Source organism: Rhinolophus ferrumequinum, chromosome 11 (genome assembly GCF_004115265.2).
Source record: "Rhinolophus ferrumequinum isolate MPI-CBG mRhiFer1 chromosome 11, mRhiFer1_v1.p, whole genome shotgun sequence".
Taxonomy (NCBI): Eukaryota; Metazoa; Chordata; class Mammalia; order Chiroptera; family Rhinolophidae; genus Rhinolophus; species Rhinolophus ferrumequinum.
In genome coordinates this window covers 48,272,378-48,299,346 of record NC_046294.1, presented here as the reverse complement: position 1 = coordinate 48,299,346, position 26,969 = coordinate 48,272,378, and the positions used below count along the sequence as shown (strand labels likewise).

General features: G+C 34.0%; 1 protein-coding gene across 4 annotated transcripts in view; it reads left to right on the top strand.

Moving 5' to 3' along the window:
• The window catches only part of FCHSD2 (FCH and double SH3 domains 2), a 220,281-nt gene that overhangs the window by 138,996 nt on the left and 54,316 nt on the right, over nt 1-26,969 (top strand). For all 4 annotated transcript variants that reach the window (XM_033120312.1, XM_033120314.1, XM_033120313.1 and 1 more), the window contains exon 9: nt 22,382-22,504. In XM_033120312.1, coding sequence (XP_032976203.1) covers nt 22,382-22,504 — 123 coding nt within the window. The remainder of the gene's footprint in view (nt 1-22,381; nt 22,505-26,969) is intronic.

The following is a 26,969-nucleotide window of genomic DNA, read 5'->3' as shown; positions in this document are numbered from 1 at the left end:
TTTATAAACTAATTGACTTATGTATTCTGCTATTGAAAGACATTTCAGTGGTTTCTAATATCTTACTATTAAAACAATTCTCCTTTGAATGTTTTTATACGGTTCTAGTTTCACTAAGTACTGTCAAAGTAATTATACAAATGTGTACTCTCCAGCAGTATATAGATGTTCCTATTTCCCCACATCCTCCTCAATACATAATATTAGTAGACATTTTAATTTTTCCCAATTGATGTGAACTAAATGGTATTTTCTATTGGCATTTTTTAATTACTAGTGAAGTTGAGCATTTTTATCATTCCTATTTCTTCTGCTGTGAGTTGCTCATTAATATCCTTCATCCATTTTTCTATTCAGTTATGTTTTCCTTATTAGTTTGTAAAAATTCTTTTTTTATTCTGGATACTTGTTTTTTGTTATATATTACAGTTGGGTTCTTTTTTATTTATATTGTCTTTTATTAATAGAAGTTTTGAATTTTTAGGTACTCAAATTGTCATTTTTTATTTATTTATTGGGGTGACAATTGTTAGTAAAATTACATAGATTTCAGGTGTATAATTCAGGTATTACATCATCTATAAATCCCATTGTGTGTTCACCACCCAGAGTCAGTTCTCCTTCCATCACCATATATTTGATCCCCCTTACCCTCATCTCCCACAAATTGTCATTCTTTTCTTTTGTTATTGCTCTTTTTTATGTTCCTACCTAGAGATCATACGGATATTTATCTAACTTATCTAGATTTTCTTCTATGCTATAAAATTTTGTTTTATAAATGTAGGTCTTTAATCCTTTTATAATTTACTTGTATGTATGGTTAAATTAGTGATTCCATTTTCCCTTTCTAGGTAACCGCTTGTTCCAATACCATTTATTGAATAGTCTGATTTGAACTAACCTCTATTATAAACCAATTCCTTTATATATGAACATGTATTCTAGGTTTTGTATTCTGTTTTATTTGTCTCTTATCTATTCCTGTCTATATCACACTGTCTGTCCTTCAAAATTATGTTAGTTCATTACAGTCCTTCACTCTTATCTTTAGAATCAGCTTGTTATCCCATGTGTATTTTTATCAGGATTACATTGAATTTGTAGATTATTGTATTGGTTTCCTAGGGCTGTCATAACAAATTACTATAAACATAATGGCTTAAAACAACAGAAATTTATTCTCTCACAATTCTGGAAGCCAGAAGTCTGAAATCAAGGTATCAATAGGATTAGTTTCTTCTGGAGGCTCTGAGGCAGAATCCATTTCATACCTCTCTTAGTTTCTAGTGGCTATTGGAATTCCTTAATGGATCCTTTGCTTTTAGACTGATATTACTGCAATCTCCACCTCTGTCTTCACATCTCCTTTTCCCATATCTCTATCTATCTTTGTCTTCTGTCTCTTATAAAAGACAGGCCATTAGATTTAGGTCCCATCCAAGCAACCCAGGATGATACCATCTCAAGAGTCTTAACTTAATTACATCTGCAAAAAACCTTTTTCTAAATAAGGTCACATTCACAGGTCTTAGAGGTTAAGACATGGACATATCTTTTTAGGTGTCACCATTCAATCCACCTCACCAAGAAAAAAAGACCAAGAAAAAAAGAGAAGACTTAAATTACTAAATTCAGGAATGAAAGTGAGATATTACTACCAACCTTACAGAAATCAAAAGGGTTATAAGAGGGTACTACAAATAGTATACCAAAAAATTAGATAACCAGGATAAAATGAACAAATTCCTAAAAATACAAACTCAAAACTGATTAAAGAAGAAATAGAAAATCTTAATAGTCCTATAATAAGTAAAGAGATTGAATTATTAATCAAAAAACTTCCAACTTAAAACAGTTCGGGACCAGATGGGTTCACAGGTGAATTCTCCCACACACTTGAAGAATTAACACCAATGCTTTTCTTCCAAAAAAGAGAATAAGAAGAAACACTTCCAAATTCATTCTATGAGGGGACCATTATCCTGATACCAACGCCAGAGAAAGACATCAAAAGAAAACTACAGACCAGTATTCCTTCTGAATAAAATCCTCAACAAAATAGTAGCAGATTGAATCCAGTAGCACATTAAAAGGATTTTTATACCATGATCAGTGACATTCAATCCCAGGAGTTCAAAGGTGGTTCAACTTATGAAAATCAATACAGTATAATATACCACATTAATAGAATGAAGAAAAAAACACATGATCCTTTCAATTGATTCAGAAAATGCATTTGATAAAATCTAACACCCTTTGTTGATTTAAAAAAAAAAACTCATCAAATTAGGAATAGAAGGAACATCTTCAACCTGTTAAACAACATCTATGAAAAACCCACAGTTAATATCATACAAAATGGTGAAAGACTGAAAGTTTTCACCCTAAAATCAGAAATAAGACAAGGATGTCCACTTTTGCCACCTCTTTTCAACATTATACTGGAAGTTCTATTCAAGATAGTTAAGCAAGAAAAAGAAATAAGGCATTCAGATTAGAAAGGAAGAAGTAAAACTATCGGTATTTTTGGGTGACATGATCTTATGAATAGAAAACTTAAAGAATCCACAAAAATTCTGTGAACTAACAAATGAACTCAACAGAGTTCCAGGATATGAAATCAACACACAAAAATCAGTTGTATTCAATAGCGATGAATAATCTGGAAACAATTCCATTTATAATAGCATCAAAAAGATTAAAATACTTAGGGATAAATATTACCAAAGAAGTACACGATTTGTACACTGAAAATTGTAACATTGTTGAAAGACATTGAAGACCTAAATAAGTAGAAAGACCTCTCATGTTCAAAAGTTGGAAGACTTGATATTGTTAAGATGGCAGTACTCCAGAAATTGGTCTACAGGTTTAATGCAATCTGTCTTAAATTTACAACTGCATTTTATGCAGAAATGGAGAATCTGATCCTAAAATTTTTGTGGTACTCTGAGAGCCCTTGAATAGTCAAAATAATCTTGATAAAGAAGAGCAAAGTTACAGGACTCACACTTCCTGATTTCAAATTTACTATAAAGCCACAATAATCCAGAACAGTTTGGTACTGACATAGGGATAAATATATAAATCAGTGGAATAAAATTGAGAGTCCAGAAATAAACCTATGCATATAAACCTTGATTTTCTACCAGGGGTATAATAGTCTTTTCAACAAATGGTTACTAGGTTAACTGGATGTACAAATGCAGCAATAAGTTAGACCATTACCTCTCACTATACATAAAAGTTAGCTCAAAGTGAATCAAAGACCTACATTTAAGAGCTAAAACTATAAAACTCTTAGAGAAAACATGGGAAGAAATCTTCATGACTTTGGATTTGACAATGAATTTTTTTGATGGGACACCAAAAGCATAAGCAACAAAAAGGGAAATACTGTGTTTTGCCGTGTATAATGCACACTCTTTTTGCCCAAATTTGTGAGGGAAAAATAGGGATGCACATTATACTCGTACATGGGTAGTACTAATTCCGTATCTTTATAAATGTTGTTAACTCTTATTTATGCTTGTGAGTTAAGAGTATAACTCTAGCAATCAGCAACGATACCCATATGCAAAATAATACCCTGCAGTACGATAATCGGTTTTGTTGAACTTACAACGAACTTGCAATGACAAAGAGTTCTTGGCCTTCTATGATGCGTAAATATCGTAAATTTGTTACGGGTGCATACCGTGTTTCCCCGAAAATAAGACCTATGTGGACAATCAGCTCTAAGGCGTCTTTTGGAGCAAAAATTAATAAAAACCTGGTCTTATTTTACTGTAATATAAAACCGGGTCTTAATATAATATAATATAATATAATATAATATAATATAATATAATATAATATAATATAATATATAATACCGGGTCTTATATTAATTTTTGCTCCAAAAGATGCATTAGGGCTGATTGTCCACATAGGTCTTATTTTCAGGGAAACATGGTAAAATTTTTTGTACCTTGTATCTGTTCTTGTGTTTTGTAATTATTTGTTACGTAAAATTTCTTGTACCATAATATGTTTAAAAATAAATGCTAAAATTCCTTTATAATACAAAAAACAAGTACCTAAATGTAAACAAATAAAATTTTGAATTAAAAAATTAAAACGAAAGATTTTTTTCCCCTGAAAGTTTGGGCCAAAAACATGGGTGTGCATTATACACGGGAGTGCATTATGCACAGCAAAATACAGTAGCTAAATTTGACTTCATCAAAATTAAACTTTGTGTATCGAGGGACTTGATAAGGAAAGTGAAAAGACAACCCATAGAATTGCACAAAATATTTATAAATCATACCTGATAAGGTTCTAGTATCCAGAATTAGAAAATGAGCAGAGGACTTCAATAGGTATTTCTCCAGAGATATACAAATGGTCAATAAGCTTGTATAGATATTCTCACCATCATTAGTCACTAGGGAAATACTAATAAAACCCACAGTGAAATACTTCACACCCAAAAGGGTGGCTATAATTAAAATAAAATGAATAGCATAGCATATAGCATAGCATCCTGTAGCATGTTTGTAGTAAAGCCAATACCCCTTTCTCTAATTTTAAAAAAGATACATGTTCAGCTTTATTACCGAAGTACCAAAAGATAATTTGCAAAGTACAGAGAAACCCAAAGATAAAATAACTCTTTTAAAATAACTTTTCTATGCCTATATTATTACATATACAGCATTCAAAATTGGTATCATTTTACTTACCTAAGTACTTTCTTTTTTAATATAAAATACACTGTGAGTTATTCCTGCCTTAACTATTACTTAAAAATGTGATTTTAATGACCACATAGTATTTGATTATATTAATATGCCATAAATTTTCTCCTCTCTTTTTATCTGCTTTTATAAATCTGTAGTAGAGATTCCTTTACACAAATCTTTGTATACCTCTTTTATAACTTTCTTAAGATACCTTTTTAAAAATTCATTCCTTGGTCAAAAACAAAGATTTGTTAATACTTTCCATGTAGGCTCATTACCTTACAAAAATATTATATCAATTTATACTCCTAAAAGCAGTGTATGAAAGTACCCATTTCCTGGCACACTTATCAAAAATGTGCTTAATGAATAAATATGAGCAACAAGCTGGATGAATATATAATATTCTTAATTCAATATTTAGTTTTTTGCTAACTAATAAGTTGAACATTTTCATTTTGTGCTGTTGAAACAACGCTTCTGACCAGTCACAAATTGAAGGAAAGTATGGATTATTAAAAGAATAAAACAGTTAATGCTGAAGATAGTAATGATACATTAATAGAGTTGGAGCCTATATTTTATACCAAGAAAACTGACATCCAATGTAACTTACTAAGCACTTATATATTCTTAGATACTATTTTAGAATGGGGGATACGGTACTGTTAGCAAACATTTTTATTTCAGGCCATTCATGCATTCATAATTTAACAAATACTTACTGGGTGCGTTCTATGTGCCATTTACTAGAGACACAATAGTGAACAAGATCCACATGGCCTCTGGCCCCTTAAAGGGGAAAAACAATATAAAAACAGGCCTATTCATTCATTAACTATTTATTACTTACCACACATTATACTAACCTCATTACATATTATTTTCTTTAATATTAAAACGATATTTAGAAACTGCATTTTGGAGACATGCATGTGTCTGGTCAAACTTGTTTATATCAACTGAAATACTACTGTGCTTTTATAAAAGGCCTTTCAGTATCGAAAGTATGGTCATTTATGATGAGCATAGAATATGAACACATGCAGACAAAGCCTCATTCCATTTAAATACTGTTGTGAGACTTAGTCTTTAGAATATTGTAGTGATGAGTTTAAAAGGCTAAGGATGATGACAAAAGCTGATTCTCACTTAGGGCTAAAATTTATTTAGCTTCTGTGAAATTAGAGCTAAGAATCATCTGTGTTCAGCTTAAAGGCCTTATTCAATTTGGCTTTGTTTACACTTTCTACATAGAGGCTATAGTGCTGTCACACAAAACACTAGGGGCTCTTGCCAGGAGACTGAATAAGCAGTCCACAGATGTTGCAGAGGCTCTCTCGAACTTCACTACTTGCTTACAGAAAGAGTCACCCACCATCTCATAGATTTCCTATAATCCAGGAAATTTAAGAGATAAAAATCTAACAGAAATTGGAATGTTTTTACCAAACAGGCACCTTTTAAAATCTAAGTAAATCTCCATAACGCTTTAAAGAAAATTGTTAGAATTTTACTTACCATTAAACTTTGGAATAAGAAAATAGAAACTTAATTTTCATTTTATAATTTTAAATCCATTACATAGAAAGGTATGTGAGGCACAGTCTATTACAACTACAGCCTTACTAAGTAGGGGGAAAAGTTTAGCTGTAACTTTTTTAGAAGGGGAATTGCTGTCATTGCTACGTACTGAAAAATGAATCCTGTCTTTCTTGACCTTCCTTCCTTCCTTCCTTCCTGAAAGTCCTCAGTTATGTTTTATCTGTGATTCAAATACTGCTGAGCACAGCAGACGTTGTTGCAGGAATTGACTTCAGTATAGATATGTGAGTGTTTATAATAAGAAAAGCCAAATTCTTTCTTCACGGACTCTGTACTTGAAAGCTTTGATATTCTGAATACTAACTGTATGCCCCCAAAAGTACAATTTAGCTACTATATTAAAAAATTGAAAGTATCCTGCTTTACATGTTTAGTTCAGAGGCCACTTTTATTGAGTGTAAAGACCAAAACTTCTGTGGCTCTTAGCCTTACTGTATTTTCTAGAAAATATTTATAATTTTAAGTCTCCTTTAGAGGGCAACTCAAAGACCATTTTAAAAACCTATTGAACTGATTTATTAGGAAAAGAAAAATAATCAAAATGATAAATTAGTCTTAGGCAAGCTTTGATAAATACTGATTTCAATAGTTAACTGAACCATTCTCTTTATAAAAATTGTGACTAACAATATTCTTAAAGACTTTCAGATGCACTCAAGGTATCATTCCCTCCAGGAAATCTTCCTTAAACCTCCATATTTGTCTGGGTGCCTCTCTTACAGCACTGTGTATAATTAAAATTATCCTATTACATGCTTGTCTCCAACACTTGCTCAAATTCTTCATGGTTATGTTCTCAAATACACACATATAAACACAGACTCAACCCTTAACCTAGTTGTTGGAACAGTTCTCAAATATTTATTGAATTGAACTATTGAATAATTTATTATTATGCTTATCACAGGTTCCTTTTGTCATAGTATTCCAAATTCCATAGAAAATTCAGGTGTAGAGAAGTTTAGCTGTCACATGTGAGTATACCATATGTCTCAGATTGTTCCTGTCAGAGGCTGTCTTGGGGGTGTAAAGAATCAGACCATATTCCGTGCAACCATCAATTGATTATCGTTCGGAAGAGAGCAATGGAAACATCTAAGGGCAGCAGATTACTTCCTTTCCATTAATGATCCCATATATCCAAGAAACCTGTATTGACTCTTCTGTAAAATTTTAGTATAAGGAATGTTGACATAAAAAATGTCCAAATCTATAGAGAATTTTTATGAGTTTATTTGAGCCAAACTGATAACAATTGCCAGGAAGCAAAAATCACAACAGATTGAGAAAATGCTCCAGAGAATTGCAGGTTTGCAGCTTATTTTATACATTAGAATCAAAGGAGATGTAAGGAGGGTTACATGAAATCCATTGGTGGTAGATTAAGTGGGCAGGAGAAAGTAAAATGGGGGAACCTCTGGGATTGGATAAAAAGTAAAAAGGAGAGACATACTTCTTTTACATTGATTGATACCGGAGAGTTAATAATTAACATTTGCAGCACATAGAAATTAGGTATTCGGGGAACAAGGTAACAATTATGGGTTCTGTGGTCTCATGCTCTGGTGTGAGATGTTACCCTGAGGGGTCCGGAAAAAGGATTACTCTTGACATTCCAAGGGTATGTTATCTTAGATGCAAAAAGACAACAGACAGGTTCACTTAAGGTAAAGACTGACCTTTGTCAAGGAAACTACAGGCCCAGGATATGACTACCTGCCATGACTCACTTTTAGTTAGGAATTTTTATGTTCAGACCAACTTTTGTGGTTACTTTCAGTCTCTGAGTTTGTAAGGCCCTCCATGCAAGTCTCCCCTGAGCTTGTCAGGTTTAGTATGTGGCCCCTTTTTCATCCACAGTAACTTTCATATTGCCAACATCAGGGATATTGCTTCCTGAACTAAGGCTTCCTGAACTAAAACTAAGGCTTTACATTCTTCATGCTAAGTACTTTCTGGCACTTCAATACTTTAATGTCAAAAATACTCATGAGAGATGCTATTTAAATACTACAGCCAAAGATGAATATGGGGAAATTCTAGGTCTAAATTGGAATGCCAAAATTTCTTCTGTTTGCCGCAGTCCTATTTACTGTCTGAAATGTATGTTTTTCCAGTTTCCATATCTAAAGATCTGAACTTCTGTTGTAGTTTTCCCAAAAGCCTTTAGGGATTCTCCATTGGGTTTTTTAGACCTCCAGTTCTTCTGCTTCCAGTTATGCAGCTGTACCCATATCATTAACTATTGGTCATCAGGACCACAGCTAAGAAAGAGCCCCTCTTTGCTACGGGGGTGGTATGGTTGATAAGCAGAAATCTGCTATTGTTTGTTTTATTGTTTTTTTAATTAAAATTTATTGAGGTGACAGTTATTAGTAAAGTTACATAGATTTCAGCTGTACAATTCTGTAATGCGTCATCTATATATATCACATTGTGTGTTCACCACCCAGAGTCCGTTCTCTTTCCATCACCATATAGTTGATCCCCTTTACCCTCATCTACCACTTCCCTCCCCCCTTACCCTCTGGTAACCACTAAACTATTGTCTGTGTCTAAGAGTTTTTGTTTCTTCATTTGTTTGTCTTGTTCTTTTGTTGTTTTCAGTTTTATATACCACGTATTAGTGAAATCATATGGTTCTTGACTTTTTCTGTCTGACTTATTTTGCTTAGCATAATTATCTCATCCATGTAGATCCATCCATGTTGTCGCAAATGGTACTATATCATCTTTTCTTACCACCGAATAATATTCCATTGTGTATATATACCTCAACTTCTTTATCCATTCATCTATCGAAGGACACTTTGGTTGTTTCCATGTCTTGGCCACCGTAAATAAAGCTGCAGTAAACATTGGAGCACACGTGTCTTTATGGATAAATGTTTTCAGATTTTTTGGGTAGATCCCAGGAGAGGGATTGCTGGGTCATATGGTAATTCTATTCGTAATTTTTTGAAGAACCTCCACTTTCCTTCCATAGCAGCTGCACCAATCGGCAGTCCCACCAACAGTGTATGAGGGTTCCTTTTTCTCCACAGCCTCTCCAACACTTATTATTATTTATCTTGTTGATGATAGCCGTTCTAACCAATATAAGGTGATATCTCATTGTGATTCTTATTTGCATTTCTCTGATGATTAGTGATGTTGAGCATTTTTTCATATGTCTATTGGCCATTTGTATGTCCTCTTTGGAGAAATGTCTCTTCAGTTCCTCTGCCCATTTTTTAATTGGATTGTTTTTGTTGTTGTTGTTGAGTTGTGTGAGTTCCTTACGTATTTTGGATATTAGCCCCTTATTGGAGGCATTGTTTGCAAAAATCTTCTCCCATTCAGTTGGTTGCCTCTTTATTTTGTTAATGGTTTCTTTTGCTGTGCAGAAACTTTTTAGTTTGATATAGTCCCATTCATTTATTTTAGCTTTTACTTCCCTTGTCTTTGGAGTCAAATTCATAAAAGGCTCTTTGAACCCAAGGTCCATAAGTTTAGTACCTATGTTTTCTTCTATACAGTTTATTGGTTCAGGTCTTATGTTTAGGTCTTTGATCCATTTTGAATTAATTTTGGTACATGGTGACAGATAGCAGTCCAGTTTCATTCTTTTGCATGTGACTTTCCAATTCTCCCAGCACCATTTATTGAAGAAGCTGTCTTTTTTCTATTGTATGTTTTAGGCTTCTTTGTAAAAAATTATCTGTCCATATTTATGTGGGTTTATTTCTGGGTTCTCAATTCTATTCCATTGGTCTGTGTGTCTGTTTTTCTGCCAAAACCATACTGTTTTGATTATTGTTGCCCTGTAGTACAAGCTGAAGTCAGGGAGTGTGATACCTCCAGCATTGTTCTTTTTTTCTCAGGATTGCTTTGGCTATTTGGGGTCTTTTGTGGTTCCATACAAATCTGATGATTTTTTTGTTCTCTTTCTTTAAAAACTGCCATTGGGATTTTGATGGGGATCTCATTAAATCTGCATATTGTTTTGGGTAATGTGGCCATTTTAATTATGTTGATTCTTCCAATCCATGAACATGAAATGTCTTTCCATTTCTTTGTGTCTTCTTCAGTTTCTTTTGAAAATGTCTTATAGTTTTCATTATGTAGGTCTTTCACATCCTTGATTAAGTTTATTCCTAGGTATTTTATTCTTTTTGTTGCAATTGCAAAAGGAATTTTTTTTTCTTTTTCTGAGATTTCATTGTTAGTATATAGGAATGCAATGGACTTTTGTACATTGATTTTGTAGCCAGCAACTTTACTGTATTAATTTATTGTTTTAAGAGCTTTTTGGTGGAGTCTTTAGGATTTTCTATATATAGCATCATGTCATATGCAAAAAGTGACAATTTAACTTCTTCATTCCCAATTTGGATGCCTTTTATTTCGTTCTCTTGCCTGATTCCTCTGGCTGGGACTTCCAATACTATGTTGAAAAGCAGAGGTGATAGGGGACAGCCCTGTCGTGTTCCTGAATAAAGCAAAGGGCTTCAGTTTTTCACCGTTAATTATGAGATTAGCTGAGGATTTGTCTTATATGGCCTTTATTATGTTGAGGCGTTTTCCTTCTATACCCATTTTATTAAGTGTTTTAATCATAAGTGGATGTTGTATCTTTTCAAATACTTTTTCTGCATCTATTAATATGATCATATGATTTTTGTCCCTTGTTTTGTTTATGTGGTGTATCACATTGATTGGTTTGCATATGTTGAACCATCCTTGTGCCCCTGGGATGAACCCCACTTGGTCGTGATGTATAATCTTTTTAATGCATTGTTGCATTTGATTTGCTAGAAGTTTGTTTAGGATTTTAGCATCAGTATTCATCAGAGATATTGGTCTATAATTTTCTTTTTTTGTGTTATCTTTACCAGGTTTTGGTATGAGGATAATGTTGGCCTCATAAAATGAGTTAGGGAGTATTATCTTTTCTTCAATTTTTTGGAAGAGTTTGAGTAGGACAAGTATTAGATCCTCTTTGAATATTTGGTAGAATTCACTAGTGAAGCCGTCTGGTTCCGGACTTTTGTTTTGGGAAGGTTTCGGACTACTGAATCAATTTTCTTACTGGTGATCGATCTATTTAGATACTCCAGTTTTTCGTGATTCAGCCTAGGAAGGCTATATGTTTCTAAGAATGTGTCCATTTCTTCTAGGTTACTGAATTTGGTGGCATATAGTCCTTCATAGTATTCTTGGATGATCCTTTGTATTTCTGTGGCATCTGTGGTAACTTCCCCACTTTTCATTTTTGATTTTATTTGTGTCTTTTCTCATTTTATCTTAGTGAGTCTAGCCAAGGGTTTGTCAATTTTATTAATCTTTTCAAAGAACCAGCTCTTTGTCGCATTAGTTTTTTCTGTTGTCTTTTTGTTCTCTATTTCATTTAGTTGTGCTCTGATTTTTATAGAAATCTGCTATTTAACTAAGCAGGAGGCACACCCTTCTAAACAGTCCTGTAGTGGAATAAAAACTGGGACAGTGATGAAATTTAAACTTGAGTAATCTAGGACCCTCTTTTCCCTGGGCAAAAATTACTATAGTCTCTTAGGTTATGTTGATTAAAATGTTATTTAAATATGCACAACTAAGACTAGGTAAAAACTTATGACATGATGCTATATATACAAGTATGAAACCAAAACAGGGTTATCACTTAAATATAAACAAACCTATAAAGATTCAAATTGACAAAAAGAGTTAAATATGATCGTTGATAATGATTAGCTGATCCTAAATCACTACTTGAAATGTGAGTTATGGTATTGTCTTTAGGCTGTTTTGAGTTCTCAGTGCCTATACTAACATATACATATGACTTTTCTGTCACCACACTTTTCGCTTCGTTAGTATAACATTCACTGATGTCATTTGAGCTCCATGTGTTGCAACTATGTCATTTACATTTTAAGTCAAAGGTCATTTTAAGTTCAAGATCTATTCTCATTAACCTAGGACCATTGGAGTAAAACGATTTGGCACATTGATTATAAACATAAGCATAGACATTTAAATCCCATGGCAAAACTCCAATAAAAGGTGATCATCCATATAATCCTAGATTAAATTACAGTGTTTAAAAATTATATATTAAAAAGAAAAGAAATTAAATTCCCACAGAGAATTTATGGACTGCAAAAACTGTGATTATACCTTCAGCTTCCACTTTAAGGAAAACTATTCTAATTATTTTTGCCTATACATGTATATGAAGAATGTGAAGAATAAAAGAGATTTGCATCTACAGGGACAGGAAGCAAAAGAGATTTCCTAAAGCTGAGATTTCCTACCCAAGCTGGTATATCTTGGCCTGAGTCTCTTGAAGTATAGTGCTTTAAGTTCATCTGGGCAAGTCAGTCACCTTTATTACATAATTTTACTTAACTTCACTGGAGTTATTAGTTATTTCTAATTCTGGTAAGTTTGTTAGAAATGAATATTAATGTTTAGCAGTAGGGTGCAATGGAAAACAATGAGTGGCTGAGGGACTGAAATAAGTTCATGTATATTTAAAAAGTCAAACTGGTGCATGTTAAAGCTTTCAAATATGTCTGAAGTCTGTGAAACTCCTTGCAAAATTCTGGGATCCCCTGGAACACAGAGATAAAACATGGTCACTAAATAAACAAACAACAGCAACAACAACAAATCTTGGGGAGAAAAAAGAATCTTATTTCCAGAATTGCCACATTGTATTATTTTAAATGTCTAGTTCTTAACAAAAAATTAGACATGCAAAGAAACAGGAAAGTTTAGCCCATATAGCAGTAATAACAGGAGTCAATAGAAACTGACCTCACGGAAGCCCACACATTGGATTTAGTAGACAAAGATTTTAAATCACCTATTTTCATTAGGTTGGTGCAAAAGTAATTCCAGTTTTTGCAATTATTTTTAACCTTTTAAACCGCAATTACTTTTGTACCAATGTAATAATATATTCAAAGGGCTAAAGGAAACCATGTCCAAAAAACTAAAGCAAAGTATGAGAACAATGTCTCATCAAAGAGAGAATGTCGGCCCAGCAATAGAAATTATATAAAGGAACCAAATAGAAATTCTGAAGTTGAAAAGTACTATAATGGAAATAAAAATACACTAGAAGAGTTCAGCAGTGAAGCTGAACTTGCAAACGAAAGAATCCATGAACTTACAGATCAGACAATTGAGATTATACAGTCTGAGAAAGGAATATATAATTTGGTCTGATTTAAAAGATAATGCATAAAACAATAATTATAAAAATATTGTTGATGGGCTTATAATGTATAAAGGTATATTTGTGTGACAATAATAGCACTGACGAGGGAGAGAATAGAGTTATGTAGGAGCATAGTTCTTGTATACTGTTGAAATTAAGTTTGCACTAATCCGAAACAGTTTGCTTTAAATTAAGATGTTAAATTGTAATCCCCAGGCAACCACTATAAAAATAACTCTCCTCTCCCCCCAAAAAAGTAAAACAAACAAGGGAATTAAAATGCTACACTAGAAAATATCTATTTTACAGACTTTATGAGGAGATGCTATTATTATCTCTGGATTTTATAGAAAACGAGGCTTAGAGAGGTTAGTCTGCTTAAATACATGATAGAATAAAGACTCAAAAGACATTCTGTCACCAAAATCCCTTACTATAGGTTCTGGAAGGGAAATAGGTGAAATTCTTGGGTAGAACATAGAAGTGGTCAAGCTTTATTATTTCAATGACCATCTTTTTACAAGGACCATACTCTTTTTGCCTTCATCACATCAGGAATTTAAAGCTTTTCAAGAAGGTTCAGTGTTTTCCCAGAATGAAATTAATAGTAATGGTAGAACTGGGATTTGCATGCAAGTGTATATGCTTCAAGGCTTTCTCCTGGACCGCACTGCTTTGCGGTTGCAACCTAAATATCCTGGTGGTTTTAGCACACTCCCAGCCAGATGATATATGCTAGTAAATAACTCAGGAGGCCAACACAAACTGTATAGAAAAGCAATATTGTGTTTTCCTTTCCTGGCTTTGTAATTTATGGACAGAAACGTTCTTATTTGTTTCCTGTTTCATACAACCTGAAGTAATTCAGTGCTTTTAAATAAAACAGCCAAGTATAAAATTAGGTAATGTGTTTTAATTTTACTTTATGTTAGTTGACAAACTCAGCCATGTGTTAAGATATTTACAGTGATGCAGTTGTATCCCAGTACTTGCTTTGGTTTCTTTAAATTTGTAAAAATCTGCTTTCTCTTTACATCCTGGTTAAGTACAGCCTGGGGTCTTCTCGGAAAGAAAAACAAATGTAGGCAGGCAATCATCATTTGCTTCCATCAGCAAGGGAGGACTGTAGAATTTCATAATTTAATTTTAAGATAGTTCATATTTATCACCATCTTGATATTTATATTTTTGACTTTTACCAAACAAAGACTTAGAATTCCCATTGCTCTCAGAAAAGGAAGAATTTGCTTTTCTAGGCTGCATTAAGGAAACTTAACAGTGTAATTCTATGACTGCAGAATCCATGCCCTTCCTGGAACTAAATAAGTAGGCAACTGTTTAAAGTTCTCACTTTAGCGGAAATTGCATCAAATGCTCAGAAAGATGACACATTTTCTTTCTCCTAACTTCTAATTCATCATAATTTTTCTCATCAAACAAGTTCCAAGGAATTTACATTTTCCTGTAAAATTAATGTTTAGTTAGTGGAACATCCTAGACTTCTAAGTTTCTGAATTGGTTTTTAGGATATCCCAAATTTTGTTTTATTTTGAGTATTTACCATTGAGTCAAACTCAGCTGATTTTAGAGATCAAATTGATCAAATGAGTAAAGAGGGCAGAGATAATATATAAGGGAAGATGGCTGCTTGGAAGCATTCAAATTCAATTTTTTTCAAAAACACTGCTAGACCATTAAAACATATTGCTGATCAAAAGTTCCACGGTGTCTTCATTTAGATGTTATAGACTTCTTCCCCTAACAATTTGCATCAAATAATTTTTTTTAAAGTTTGACTATGTTTAAAAATGCACATTTGGATGAGTTACCTACCAAATTTTTTCATAGCGGAGACCACCAAGGAGCTCATACAGCCAGATTAACTCATATTTGTATAAACCTTGAAAGAATGCTTCTCCTGCCATTTCTGAGCATATATGTGAATTCTGGTGTATCACTGATTATGAAATTTATGGCTCTTCATACCAGTCTCTTTGGGAATTGAAGTTTACGCACATCTGTTCATTTAAAATTGAATAAACGAGTATATTTAGAGAACATTCCTGTTCCTTGCTCATATAAATGCTGGACAGGGCTCAGATGCATCTTCACCATGCATGTCCTTGTCAAACTATTATATTTGTGATACTTTTATCATTTATTGTAAGCTTTAAGTAGTTTTTACCTTACTTTAAATTTATAAGAAATACATGCAGCTTTTGGATTGTGTCTGTCATTCAGCTTTTAAATAAAAATTGTCTACTTCAAGCTTTTAGATTTAATTGAAGGGAACCACAAATAGTAAGACAAGGTATTGGATTATTATTAATTGCAGTTAATTATATGAATCAAGGTTTTTCCTTGAAATAAATTAGATAGTGAGGCTTATATAAGCTACAAGTATCATCCATAACCCTTTAGTAAGGAGGCTCTTAATTGCAAATAACAAAACTTAAAGTAGCTTGAGTAAAGTGGGCATTTGTTGGCTCAGGGAAAGACAGCACAGAAAGGACGAGGTGCTGCTTGCTCAGGAACCACCCAATCTAACAGCACTCTGTGTCTCTCTCTTCTGCCCCCTATCCCGAGCTTCACTTTGCAAAATTTATAACCACTGCTTTTCCTTGTAAGTTGGTTTAAATCTCTCGTACGCCAGATAGGTTTTCTCTACTTTGTGGGAAGAATAGCCATTTGGTGGGAAGAATAAGCCATTTTGGACTCATCTTTCATGTGCTATCCCAGGGATGGCCTAATTTAGGTCAAGTGCCCCCCTCTGCCCAGTAAGTGTTCTTTCTGTCGTGCATACCAGCTTGGCCTGCAAGTTCACCCCTGTGGTCAAGAGAGCAGGCTCTGTTGCTAGGAGAGAGAAGGTATGCGAAGTCATATTATGTTTTATGTCTGGGATTCCACATCAAAATATGCCACTACTAAAAAGATTTGAAAACTGTTAGAATAGACAAAGTTTTGTGGAAGTAGTGTCTTTAGTTTATATAAAACTTTACCAGTGTTATATAACATGAGGCTTACTTTTCAGTCATGAGACTCAAGTGTGGCCTCATTCAGTTTTTTTTAACATTTGGATTCTGATTAGGGTATTGTTTGTTGAACAGAACCAATATTTATGAAGCACTACTAGTATGTCACACCCTGTGCTCAGCACAGAAGACGCAGTGGTAAACAGACAGGCATGATCCTTCCCTTCACTGCACTTAACAAACTAAAAGAAGAGACAGACAAATAGGCATCACCAGTGCAAGACTGCATGCTATGGTTAAGTGTTAATGCAGCAAAAAGACAAGAGAGATGTCTAAAATGGATCGTGATTAAGTGAAGATGTAAGTATAAGAGTTAGCTAGACCAGGGAGGAGAGGGTAGAGCGTAGTCAGGAAAGAGGAAAAGCTGGTGTGAAAACTCAGAAGCAAAAGGAATATTGGCCAAACCAAAAGATAGGCATTGTAGGGAAAGTGTAATGGGGAAGGGAAATGGGGAGCAATAAGCAAAGAAGCTGAAGAGGAAGCCAAGTCAAGATCATGAAGTCAGGATTTTTATTTTTATTTTTTTGCTTCATCATAAATATAATGAGTAGCCAATGAATATTGTTGAGCAGTCAAGTAAAATATGCAATTTAGAAACATCTTTCTAGCCACACTATGGAAATGGGTTAACAAGAGGAAGAACTGGATTCAGGGCAGCAGGAACTTATTGCAGGAATCCAGATGAGACAGGATGGCAGGGGGGTAGTAGCTGTGGAGATTAGGAGGGGTGAGTTTCCTAAATACTTAAGAAATAGAATCAACAAAATTTAGTAATGAACTGGGGGAAAGGCAGAGGGGAAAGGAAACCTTTTGTTCCAAGCGTCTGACATAGGCTGGTGAACAGATAGCGGCATTACACACTGAGCTAGGAACACAAACAGAAAAGCAGCTGGAGAAGAGAATGATTCAGTTTAAGAGGCAGTTTGATATATAGGTGAGAAAATCAGAGGAGAGAAATGGTGTCTGGTCAAAATCTAAGTCTGTCTGAATAATGACATATTTTTTCAGCAATTAAGATAGAATAAATGCCCAATTCTCTTAATTCACTCTCAAAATGTTTCTTCATCACCTTCCCTTATACAGTCGAGCCTGGTTTTATAGCTCCCACTTTTCTCAGTTCAGTTCATTTCAGTAATCGTTTACTGCAGTCTGTCTTTGCTAAGGTTAGGATAAAGGGAAGAAGCAACTGCTGCCTGCTTTCAAGGAACTAATGGTCTGTTGGGGAAACCAGACATGTATATAATGGTTTTGATATGCAATTTAGAAACATCCTCCTAACTGCAGTGTGGAAATGGGTGTGTGGGAGGGACCACAGGAAAGTGCTGCAGTAATCCTGATGAGACGGGTACTAAGTACTATGATAGGTAATGATAAGTACTCTGTGTGGTAAGTACTGTGAGGGAGGAGTTTGTAAAAAGCCTCTTTATGCTATCTTCTTTGGTTCCCAATATTTCATTCTATTTTGGGGAATTACTTTCCTAATTATTGGCTTTTTAATCAAAGTCCATATAAAAATTTATGCAATCTGCCTTCTAATCACAAACCATGTTGAAATACTACTACCCAGAATTGCTTTGAACTTCATCTCTGGGCACCAACTGGTTCAAACAACTGGAGTTAACTTGAGACGGGGCTGGAGCCAATCATAGGGTGGGTAATCATCTACTTCCTGTACTTTGATCCAACAGTCTCTTAATTTTCATACCTCCTGCATTAGCTCTGTGCGCACTAGCAATAATCCACGTAGGCCAGAAGGCCTCCAGCTATCCTATTCTTAGACACCAGAAAAATTGGCATGTGTGCAGGTTAATGAATACTGCAGCACTGCAAATGTAATCATTAAAATTCAGGGAATTCTAGGTGTTGAATAAGATGAAAGAAATATTTAAGATTGATCAGTCTGTTGAAGAGGCTTCCGGTCACTTGGCCCACCTCCCACCTAATGACGTTTCATTAAGCCTTATTTGGGTTGTGGAAGCCAAGAGAAGACTTGCCTGTGTTTGGTACATGATGTCTAATGGTACATTTTCTCTTAACTGAAACATGCTAGGTATAGCTTGCCTGTGAGGTAACTAATTCAGGGCATATTTGTTGCTAGAGCAAAGCATTCATTTATTTATAAATATTTTTGAGCATCTATCTGCCAGGCCGTGTGCCTGAATAAGACTCAGTCCATGACTTGCAATAATCCCTGTACAACATACAGGAGGTTGAGGAGTCACTAAGGAGGAACTGGTTGAGTCGGTTCTGTAAGGCACTGGGAACATGATAAGCCGTTAGTAAATGTTAGTTGCCTCTCTCAGCCCTCATTATTACTATTTGAGTAGGAGACAAGAGGTGGAAGGACTCCTATTTGAGTAGGAGAGAAGAGGAGGAAGGAAGCCCTCATTATTACTATTTGAAGAGGAGGAAGGTCAAGAGAATCACTTAACTGGAACCATGAAAGTGAATGTCATTTTCCAGAATGGCCGGGTGCAGTTGGGATGTAGAGTGCAATGCAGACAACAGTGATGAGAGATGGTGCTGAGGAGAAGTAGTGCGGAGCTAGATTTTAAAGGACCTTCAAAATACACAGTGGAAGCCATTGCAGGAAAAGATTGTGGCATCACTTTTTTTCCTAATCTGATTCAGGTTTTCTTTTTACTTTTTAATGGAAAATTTCCAACATGCAGTAAAGTAGGAAAAGTAGTGTAATGACCCCCATGTACTCATTATCCAGCTTTAACAATTATCAATATGTGGTCAATCCAGTAAAGATTTTCAAGCAAGATGAGAGAGGACTAACATCGTGCCACGTTCATTACCTTATTTTATCTTCACAATGTCCCATGGAGTGTGTGGTATTCCTACTTTCCCTAGTTGCAAATCAGAAAACCATCAAAATGATGAAGTAAACGTTCTATGATTCTAACCCACACCCAACTTATTTCAGAACTCACGTTCTGTCCCATGCTGCATCGTGCTGCCTCTGTAATTCTGAAGTAGATAGAGCATAATTCTCAGTTGAAAACAGCTGCTGATCTGCCTTCTTGTTCTACTGGTGCTGTTGACCCTTCCGGATGGTAGACTTCTCTGCCTCCAGCCACTTTGCTTCCATAGGGTCATCAGGATCTAAGTCTGTGTAAAACATTTAACCTAATCATCTGAAATGACTGTTTAGTCCAGTGGTTCTCAAGGCATGATTCTCCAGCCCAGCAACAAGTTGTTAGAAAATACAAATTCTCAGGTGCCACCCCAGTCTACTAAATCAGCAACTCTGGGGGTGGGAGCTCATGGTGCCAGTATTGCTATTTGCTGTATTTAAATAAAATACTCCAGTGGTTTCCTGAAAACACAAGGATATGGCCATCTACCAAAAGCATTTCTAAGGGAAAAACTTCATATCAGAGGAAGTTATATGTTTCTTTTCTAACAAGTTCATGGAAAGCATGTCCTAAGGCAGGAATTTTTATTCAGACTTAACACCTGGAGTCTCTCTGGGGATGTTATGTAACTACATGGAAAGGAATCTTAAGGAATTTGCACTGCCTTTATTTAACGTGCTTGATGGTGCCATCTAGTGGCTTAAGCACTACACAACGTACAGCCTTACTACTCAAGTCCACTCGGGCAAAATTTGTGTGTTTTTAATAAATCAGTTTTATAGTAAAAGTTTAATGGAATAGCCAAACACAAAATATATAAAGCATTTCTCTATAAAACCTCCATCGAGGATTCTTAGGTATGACACCAAGACACAAGTAACAAAATAAAAATAGATAAATTAGACTGCATCAAAATAAGAAACATTTGTATATCAAAGGACACTATTGAGAGTGAACAGACAGCCCACAAAATGGGAGAATATATTTGACAATCATGTATCTGATAAGATATGTGTATTCAAATATATAAATAGTATCCAAATATATAAAGAACCTTACAACTCATAGACATTTCTTCAAAAAAGGTATACCAATGGCCAATAAATACATGAAAAGATGCTCAACATTGTTACTAGTAGAGAAATGCAAATCAAAACTACAATGAGGGGCGGCTGGATGGCTCAGTTGGTTAGGGCGCAAGCTCTGAACAACAGGGTTGCCAGTTTGATTCCCACATGGGCCAGTGAGCTGTGCCCTCCACAACTAGATTGAAGGACAATGACTTGGAATTGATGGGCCCTGGAGAAACACACTGTTCCCCAATATTCCCCAATTAAAAAATAATAATATATATTTTTTAAGCCACAATGAGATACCACTAGGATAGCTTAAATAAATTTTTTAAAAATAACAAGTGTTGGCAAGGATGTGGAGAAATTAGAACTTTCATAAATTGCTGGTGGGAATGTAAATGCTGCAGCCACTGGGGAAAACAGTTTGGCAGTTCCTCATATAATTAAACATAGAATTACCATAGGACCCAGTAATTTCACTACTGGGTATATATACCAGACTTGGAAACAGGGGTTTAAACAAAAACTTGTACACATATTTATAGCAACATTATCCATGATAGCCAAAAGTGGAAACAACCCAAATGTCCGTCAACTAATGAATGGATAAAAAATGTGGTATATCCATACAATGGAATATTACTCAGCCATAAAAAGAAATGAAGTACTAATACGTTGATGAACCTTGAAAACATTACTCTTAGTGACAGAGGCAGGCACAGAAGGGCCACATATGTATGATTCCATTTATATGAAATATCCAGAATAGGCAAATCCAAAGCGATAGAAAATAGATTAGTGGTTGCCAGAGGCTAGGGGAAGGGAAGAATGGAAGTGTCCACTTAATTTGTGTGGGATTTCTTATTGTGATGATGCAAATGTCTTGAAATTAGATAGTGATGGTTGCACAGCATTGTGAATGTACTAAAAACCATTGAATTTAGCTATTTAAAATAATTAAAATCGTGATTTTTATGTTATGTAAATATTACCTCAATTTTTAAGAAAACCTCCATTAATTGGCAAGACTCTGTAACCTTTTTTGATTATTGTTGATATATTTTCCCATCATTGTTGCTGGTATGTTTGTATTCTATTTTTGTTCTTTTTTTAACCTGAAATTATTTGATACATACTTTTCCATCTGTAAAGTTTCCAGTTTATATTTTGGTGACTGTATATATTTTAGTCATTATACACATCATGGCTTAATCATTTCTCAAAGTTGAGTGGTTTTCTCTTTTTTAGTTTCAAAGAGTATTGTTCTATGCTTCAACAAATAAGAATGTCTAAAACTCTTCATAGACATTGTATTGGTGTTTCTTCCTCAAAACAGAATTTGTCATTTTTCTTTTTTTTCTTTTTTTTGTCACTATTCCAATTGTATGTTTTCTCTGATTGCTCTATAGTAAGAATATACTAATTTATAATCCTACCAATAACGGATGAGGAGAAATAGAAGAGATTAATGATTATTGAGTATCTACTCTGTTCTAGGCACTGTGCCTAGATCCTTTCACATCCATTATTTCGTTTAACTCCCACACTGTTCCCACTAAAGTGACTACAGAAGTTGACACAGCTAATAGCAGATGAGCAAAGCTCAGAAACCAAGCACTTTGTCTTCAGGTTTTGTCCTGTTCCACAGCTTTACCAATATTGGATTTTACCTTTTTATAGTTCCTATTTATTAGAAAGATTCACTGTTTTCCCAAGTGATTGTTTACTGTTTATATTTACTCTTACATAATAATCTGTATCTTTTGTTCATTTCTTAATAGATTTTAAACTGAAATCACCTTGTAGACAGTAGGCATTATGTGTCAAAGCTTTATCATAATGTTTTTGCCTTTTGTTTATTCCTCTTTTACAGGCTCTTGATGGAAATGTGTATGATCACCTGAAGGATTATTTAATAGCCTTCAGCAGGACTGAGCTAGAAACATGTCAGGCTGTGCAGAACACATTCCAGTTTTTATTAGAAACCTCCAGCAAGGTAAGTTACCTTTAGTGTAATATGTGATGTTATCCATTTTTGAATCTAAAATGTTTTTACATACAAACTAAATGAAGCTACCAATGATATTAGAAGAATGCTATAGAGGACAAATGTCTTAGAAACAGTATTCCTTCTGAAAAAAAGTTGGAGGGTATTCTATTCTCCTTGATGAGCTGACACAAAGGGCGAAAGGGGAAGTCTCGATAACAGGCTTGCTCACAACATCAGTCCATTGCCATGTAGGTTGCTTTTGAGAAGAATGGTTTAAAGAGTTTTATCTTCTACTCAAATTTTGAATGCACTTAAAAGTTTTTCCAGTTTCCATTCGATTTGGAGTATATACGGGATAACATTTTTCATTCTATTAGAAATTGTATCTTATTTTTATTTTATTGTATTTATTCTAATTTTATCAGAGAGATTGTCCTCTGACAATCTCTCATTCAAATGGGGGAACAAAAGGGTCATTTGTCAATTCAAAGAATAATAAAGGGGGCAAAGGGGAAAATAGCATTTTATAATCAATAAAGGAATGAATAGTATAATGTAATACCTGTTTTTTAGCTGTCATGTCACACTGTGTACAAAGAAAATAAATAAAATTGCTTTTCTTTAGCATCTGACAGATTGAATTTTTTTGCAGTAGAGAAATTGTCCTTTGGAAGATAACTTGTTTCTGTGATTAGTAATTTCTTTCTGATAAATTAAGTGCATGGTAAACATTTCCTGACTGAATGCATTCATTTGTAAACATATATTCATTTTTAACTGCCATTTTAAAAGATCCAGTTCAATTCTGTTTTATGGCAAGGAAAGCAGGAACTGGCTAATACCATAAGAAATTGTTTAGAAAGGAATCACGGTATCCATCTCGCGAGCCAATGTCCAAAGGAAAAAAAAGGAGCACAGACTCTTCTTCTTGAACTCCTCCTTTTGTATTTATTCTTGTTTTCAGTGTACCATAGCTCCAATTCTATTTTGAGAAAAACATTTAAAATATTAAGTTTATATGGAAATATAAAGATCACTCGTCTGTTGCTTTGAAATCCTGTCATATTTCTATTTTCTTGTATCCCCCCGACCCAGGATCCAGTGAAAGATATAAAAAGACTGATGTATAGAAAGAATGATGGATGAATGGTTATGTGAAAGCAAAATGCAAAAAAAAATGTTAATTGAAGAAACTAAATAATGGGTATACGGGTGTTTTAGTACAATTCTTTTTATTTTAATATATGTATATTTGAAATTTTCCAAGAGAATGTTGGGGGAGAGAGTCTTATGAAAACATCTTGTCTTTGTTCCTTTTTATGGAGCGGTTGATTTTGACTAGTGATCAAATTGTTTATATTTATTGGTCCATTCATGTTTTCTGTTTCTTTCTTAGTACATTTTGGTAACTTACACTTTCTTAGACAATTGTCCATTTCATTGATCAAATTTGATGGCATAAATTTGCTTATAAACTTGTTTACTTGTGTAGTTGTCCTCCTTTTTATTTCTAATATTGTTTGTGCTTTCTGTCTTATTTTGATCATACTTACCAGTCTATTTTATTAATCTTTTCCAAGAGTCAGTTTTTGCTCTACTTTTCAATGTTGTTATTTTCGTTCCCTTAATTTCTGCCTTTATGTTCATTATTTCTTTCTACTTTATTACAGTTTATATTCTTATTCTGTGTCAGGCTTCTTTTTCTATTAGGTCCGATAGCAGTCGTCTTCCTTGTTTTCAAATAAATCCACTTAAGGCTAAAAAATTTCTCTTTTTACTTTAATTGCATGCTGTAATATATAGGGCTTTTGTGTTGTTTCTACTTTCCCCCCCTCATTTACCCATGAATTATTTAGAAGTGAGTTTTTCCAGTTTCCATTCGATTTGGAGTATATACTGGATAACATTTTTCATTCTATTAGAAATTGTATCTTATTTTTATTTTATTGCATTTATTCTAATTTTATCAGAGAGATTGTCCTCTGACAAAATACACTACCTTTAGTTTATAAAACAGGTAAATGTGTGGTCTTAAAAAACAGCTAACAGTTTGCACAACACTTAACAATTTTCTAGAAGTTTTTTAGCACATCCTCTGAAGTTGACATTATTGTGCTCATTTTATAGAGAGGAAAACAGACTCAGAAAGTTTATGTGGCTTGCCTAAGGTCACACACTCACACATAGTGCTTTCCGTGCGCTACTATTATACTATATTCTCTGCTTAGCTTATATCATTTTCATAGAAAATGAATTAAAAATGTATAAACTGATTTAGACATATAAAGAGATAAGCTTTCATTTTCCTCTCCTTTCACTCACATGAGCATCTTGCTCCCCCGGGATGAGGAGTAAATGAGATGTTCTTATGTTTAGAGTGAAAGTGGTAGTAATAAAAATTTAATAAGAATGATGTAGTTAGGAGATGTGTCCTTTTGTTCCAAGTACCAGAAGAGGTCACACCTACCAAAGTTTTATGCCATGTGTTTTTCTGCTACAAAGAAATTGTTATGCTGCTTTTGTTATACTGCTGAAAACAACCCAGTGATCTGATAACCCAAGAAGAATTTTGAAACTTTTTAGGTTTTTATTCTACACCATTGTCTTTTGGAGAGAAAATCCATTTTTTTCGCACATACCTAAATTGTAACTGTGTGTATTCTGAAAGATATTTTGGAGTTATTCATAGTGACGCACTATTAATGTTATAATGCTCTCTATATCTTTCATTCCCTAAAGGGTAACAGCTGGCCCTGAGAGCTTTTGTTTAATTATTTATAAAGCTTGCTTTTCTCCTTAATATTTTATGAAATGTTTTGTGTATGTAGCTGAAGTAGATGTTGTCATAGATATTTTCTCCAAGATAGTAATTCCAAAGGTAGTTATGCTGGCCTTCCTAGCTTGTTTATGTGTGCTTGCTTTCTGTCTGCATGAGAAAATTCCTACCAATTAATGTAGCTTTTTTAACAATCCAAAAATAAGTGTTATTCTATATTTCTTTGAAAATTAAATTGTCTAGTATTACCATTCTTAATACCTTGAAGACTAACCAAAAAAAAATAAACTTAATAAAAGGAAGGGGGGAAAACCACATGAGCATCTCAAAAGACACAGGAAAAGCATTGTACAAAATTCAACACTTTTATGATAAAAACACTCAGCAAATTAGGAATCGAAGGGAATGTCCTTAACATGACAGAAGGCATTTATGAAAAACCTACAGCCAGTATATTCAATGGTGAAAGACTGAAAGCTTTCTCCACTAAGATCAGGAACAAGACAAGGGATGCCCACTTTCACTACTGCTATTCATCATTGTCCTGGAGGTCGTAGTTAGAGCAGTTAAGCAAGAAAAAAATAGAAGGCATCCAGATTGAAAAGGAAGAACTAAAATTATCTGTATTTGGATGTGACATGATTTATATAGAAAATCCTATAGAATCCACAAAAAAGTACTAGAGCTAATAAAAGAATTCAGCAAAAGTTGCAGGTACGAGATCAAAACACAAAAATCAGTTGTGTTTCTATACTCCGTTAATGAATGAACTGAAAGAAAATTAAGAAAACAATTTCAACTACAACAACATCTGAAGAATAAAATACCTAGGAATAAATTTAACCAAGGGGAGGGGGATGTGAAAGACTTCTGCATTGAAAACTACAAAACATTGCTGAAATCAATTATAGAAGACCTAAATAAATAGAAATAATAAATGTTTATGGATTAGAAGATTTCATATAACTAATACTGCAATATTCCTCAAAGTAATCTACAGATTCAGTGCAATCCCTATCAAAATTCCAGTGGCCTTTTTTTTTTTTGCAGAAATGGAAAAGCCTAACTTCAACTATATATGGAACTTCAAGGGGCCCTGAATAGCCAAAACACATTGAAAAGGAAAAAAACGTTGGAGGACTCACACTTCCCAATTTCAAAACTTACTGCAAAGTTATGGTAATCAGGATTGTGTGGTACTAGAATAAGGATAGACATAGACCAATGAAATAGAATTGAGAGTCCAGAAATAAACCCAAACATCTATGGCCCATTGATTTTTGACAAGATTGCCAAGGCTATTTGATGAAGAAAGAATAATCTCTTAAACAAAAGGGTTAACAGCTGGGACAACAGAATAACCACATGCAGAAGAATAAAGTTGAATCCCTACCTCATTCCATATACAAAAATTATGTCAAAATGGATCAACGACCTAAAACTATAAAACTATGGAAGAAAACATAGAAGTACATCTTTAGGACCTTGGATTTGGCATTTGTAGATTTGATATCAAAGTACAAGCAGTGCTTGAAACCTATGTAATTTTAACCATTGTCACCCCAATAAATTTTGATTAAAAAATTAAAAAAAAAAAAAATATATATATATATATATATATATATATATATATATATATATATATATATATATCCATATAATAAGATGCTGTTATGGGTTGAATTGTGTCCTGAT